The sequence below is a fragment of the Vicugna pacos genome, chromosome 10 (genome assembly GCF_048564905.1).
Source record: "Vicugna pacos chromosome 10, VicPac4, whole genome shotgun sequence".
NCBI classification, from domain to species: Eukaryota; Metazoa; Chordata; class Mammalia; order Artiodactyla; family Camelidae; genus Vicugna; species Vicugna pacos.
This window is the reverse complement of record NC_132996.1, coordinates 62726521-62730738: the sequence shown is the minus strand read 5'-3', so window position 1 is coordinate 62730738 and position 4218 is coordinate 62726521. Positions and strand designations below refer to the sequence as shown.

Below are 4218 nucleotides of genomic sequence, written 5' to 3'. Positions count from 1 at the left end.
AAATGTTAGAAGACTTTTTGAAAGTTTTCCGGTACATTATACCGGTTCCCATTCATGATAAAAGTTTTGCAACTGTTTGGCTTTTCAAAGATTTATCTCTTCTTTTATTTTTTTCCCCCAACTAGCACCTAGTCATTGTAAAATAGGAATACTGAGATTTTATATCTACAAAGGTGCCTTAAGATATATCTTTTAATTGTTATCAGAAAAAGAACTTTTGGTACGAGATTCTCGACTGCTAATTAAGTTATACGGTAAATTCAATTAGATAAGTGGTGAGTGTCCATTTGTTTATTGGCACTGAGTGGCAAAACCTGGGATGAGAACTTTGATGTAAGGTTAAGTAAAATATGGAGAACAGACAGAGTAGAAGTGGAAATGGGTAAGAAATGTCGTGACAGAAACCAAAAAGATAAATAGACTAAGAGAAATAACAAAAATTAACAAAGAAAAACAACTGAAGTTGTCTAATGGCAGACACCCAGAGTCAGCTTGAGCATATTTGCTAGCATTTAACTAGATCTTGTTTTTATTAACCACTATGTCTGGGGTCTATTAGGACAAAGACAAGTCATAGAAAATGAAAGCAAAAAATGCAGAGAAAAAAATGTTCTAAGATTCTATGATATTTTTCCACTTAAAAAAAATTCTGTATTGATCCAAAGTTCTCACTTCCCATTGAAGAAAATTATGAGAAGAAACTTCACTTCAGTGACTGAGTTCATTCTCCTGGGACTGACCAGTCGCCTGGAATTGCAGATTCTCTTCTTTGTGCTGTTTCTGGCCATTTACGTGACCACAGTGGCAGGGAATCTTGGCATGATCGTCCTCATCCAGGTCCATGCATGGCTCCACATGCCCATGTACTTTTTCCTGAGCCACTTGTCCGTCGTGGATCTGTGCTTCTCTTCCAACGTGACTCCAAAGATGCTGGAGATTTTCTTATCAGAGAGGAAAACCATCTTCTATTCTGCTTGTCTGCTGCAGTGTTACTTCTTTATTGCCCTGGTCCCTGTGGAGATCTACATCCTGGCTGTGATGGCCTTGGATCTGTACATGGCCATCTGCAACCCTCTGCTGTATGGCAGCAAAAGGTCCGGGAACGTGTGCACCTCCCTCATCACAGTGCCTTATGTGCATGGGACACTCACTGGCCTGATGGAGACCATGTGGACCTACAGCCTCGTCTTCTGTGGCCCCAGTGAAGTAGGTCACTTCTACTGTGCTGACCCGCCACTGATTAGGCTGGCTTGTTCCGACACCTACAACAAAGAGTTGTCCATGTTTGTTGTGGCTGGGTTTAACTTCACCTACTCTCTCCTTATCATCCTCATATCCTGTAGCTACATATTCCCCGCTATCCTGAGGATTCGTTCTTCAGAAGGAAGGCGCAAAGCTTTCTCTACCTGTAGCTCTCATCTGACAGCTGTCACCATATTCTGTGCAACTCTTTTCTTCATGTACCTCAGACCGCCCTTGAAGGAATCCATGGCACAGGGGAAAGTGTTGGCCGTGTTTTATACCACTGTGATCCCCGTGTTGAATCCCATGATCTACAGTCTTAGCTACAAGGATGTGAAAGAAGCTTTCATCAGAGAACTGTTCCACAGAAAATTGCTTTCTAAATAAATTTGGGTGCTAATTTTAAACACTTTTATTTTGTATGTCCTATGACTTTCTTTTAGATCTTAGTACAAAAATAATTTGTCCAAATCCATATCCTTTTCTTGAAGGGGTGGGGGAAATTTCCATAGAGAAAATTTAACTAAAAGGAATCTGAGCATCGATGTCAACTGGTAAGAATTTTGAATTCTCCAGGAAAACTTTGCTTGTTGAGACCCAAAAGTAAAGACCTGTACATTGATGGATCACTGCCAGTAAGAAATTCAATTTACCCCTTGGGAAAAAAACATTAAAGCTAGAATTGTATTTTATCTTTGGAAGGTTTAGCCATACAGTTTCAGCTGTCTCTTTAAGGGGATTATTCACTTTAACATGTAGCCAATAACTTTAAAAAAAAAAAACACTTCTGCGCAAATTTACTAAATAAACGTGCCTTCCTTACAGCTGAAAACCAGCATTGCACTTGAAATTTCAGAGTGGGGAAAATTTCCCCCCTACCTCATTTAAGTTCTTTTGACTGGTCTAATAATTAAATGGACACAAGAAAGATAAACATAACGAAACAATTTAATTCATATGCACAGAGTTGTCATAAAAAGTGAGACACTCAAAGTGACCAAAGCAAGCTGTTTACATACCATTTTTAGACAAGTCACCATTATTTGTGAAGATTTACAAGACCAAGGCGCTTGTGCTGGGGTACTGAAGTAATGAAGAAGTAATGAGGTTTGTTTAGACAGCTTTCTGGGACCTGGATTCCCTTACTCTGGTGACAAGGATGCTCTCTATCCTCCTGCTGTGGAGGGTACCTTTGCATGGGAGATTTATTTCCCACATTTGAGGAAAAGAGGAGGGTCAGAGTTTTTTTTTAATTAATTTTTTTTCACTACCTGTTTCTCAAGTAACTTTATTTCAAAGTAACCAATATGCAACTGTGGTTCATCTTGAGGTGCCCTTCTCTGAGCCCCAACAAACTCATCCAACCTATAACACAAGTCTCATCTCATTTAACTCATCTGGCAGCTCAATTCTTGGCTCTCCTTCCACTAAACCCACCTCTGGCTTGAAATGCACCATAGACTTGGTCCCTCGGGAAGCACGCTTATCTTGCCATGATATATTCCTGCCTATTCTCTTTGAACTCATGAAGAAAAAAATAGAAAAAAATATTAATTGGTCAAATTGTATTTCTTAAAAGTCTGAATGAAGAGATAAAGTTACTTGATAATGCATTGAACATGTGTCTAATACTAGTATATCAACCCATGAGGTGCGCAACATAATTATAATAAAATGTCACCTCACATTTGCACAGCACTTTGTAAATTCTACGGTCCATTTCCTTACCCCCACTCGACTGCACAGAATATGAAGAGTAGATGATACTTATTTTCAATGGGAACCATGTGAACAGAAATTATTTTTCCTATAAAGACAAAAACCTTGCAGCTCAAATGTCAAACTGACCACAGAGAGTCAAATCCAGCACCAGCTCTTCCAGTCTTGCAGGTGTGGGTTTTCTGGGCGCTGAGGCAAACAGGTCCCTTGAAGGTGACTTGGAGCTTTAAGAATAATCACCTGCGTGGAAGATGAGACGCCGGTGATGAGGTGCACACAAGGCGAGCAGTGAGAACAGAGACCCCTCATGGTGCTGGGGCTGTTGAGGGGCCCCCATCTCTACACCAGCAGAGTCCGCGAGAACAACAACAAAACCAAAGTAGTCTGTTTAGGCTTTGACTAATGGAGACATTAAAAATAATCTCATCTGAAAATTTAAAACAATAATTGAATTATTTTGTCAATTTGAGGTTTAGAATTACACTGCTTTCATGATCTGTCAGATGCTAAGCTCGAAAAAAAAAAAATTAAAGGGCTCCTAGTTTGGAAAATACTGCATGGGACTGGCACAAATATACACAAATGCACGTCAAAGGAGTGAAATCTCAGCCACTCAGACCTCCAAGAATTTCCACAGACGAAGCTCCTGTTCATGCAAATTTTCAGGAAAATAAGAAAAAACATAGGTGGATACTCTCAACTTCAGATATTTGCATTACTTGATGCAAATTGTGACAAAGATACACTTACTAGTTGAAAGCGATAAAGGTTACATTTAAAACTATGAGGCTATAGATTGCAATGTACAACCAGATCTTCAGAGGAAACTGACAGTTTAGAACTGAGGAAAAATTGGATTTGTCAGGAAAACCAGCTTCCAAGAAGGAGAAAAAACAGTTGACTATACACACACACACACTCACACACATATATAAATACAGACTACACAAAGCAATAATACCATATAATTTGTGGGTTCAAAGAGATATAACTGACTTCCTGGAAAACAGTAGATTATCAAGAAGGAGGAAGTGATGGTAGCTAAGTTTTGGGTTTTTTTTCCTTTAATCTTTGTATTTTTAGGATAGTAAAAACATTGGGTATCTTTAGATTTATTAAGGTTAGTGTGGGTGTTAATCTACCAGATGATCAATAGATAACACATTTATAGTGTTGACTATGTGCAGAATGATATTCAAAGCTCTTTACAGACTTTTTCCCAGATATTTACAGATATTTGTCAGTAGTCTCCAGAAC

General features: G+C 38.8%; 1 protein-coding gene across 1 annotated transcript; it reads left to right on the top strand.

Moving 5' to 3' along the window:
• Window positions 1-690: 690 nt before the first annotated feature.
• LOC102544818 (olfactory receptor 5M8-like) lies at window positions 691-1629 on the top strand. Its single transcript, XM_006214045.2, has one exon. The coding sequence runs from the start codon at window positions 691-693 to the stop codon at window positions 1627-1629; it is 939 nt and encodes a 312-aa protein (XP_006214107.2).
• The last annotated feature ends 2589 nt before the right edge of the window (window positions 1630-4218 follow it).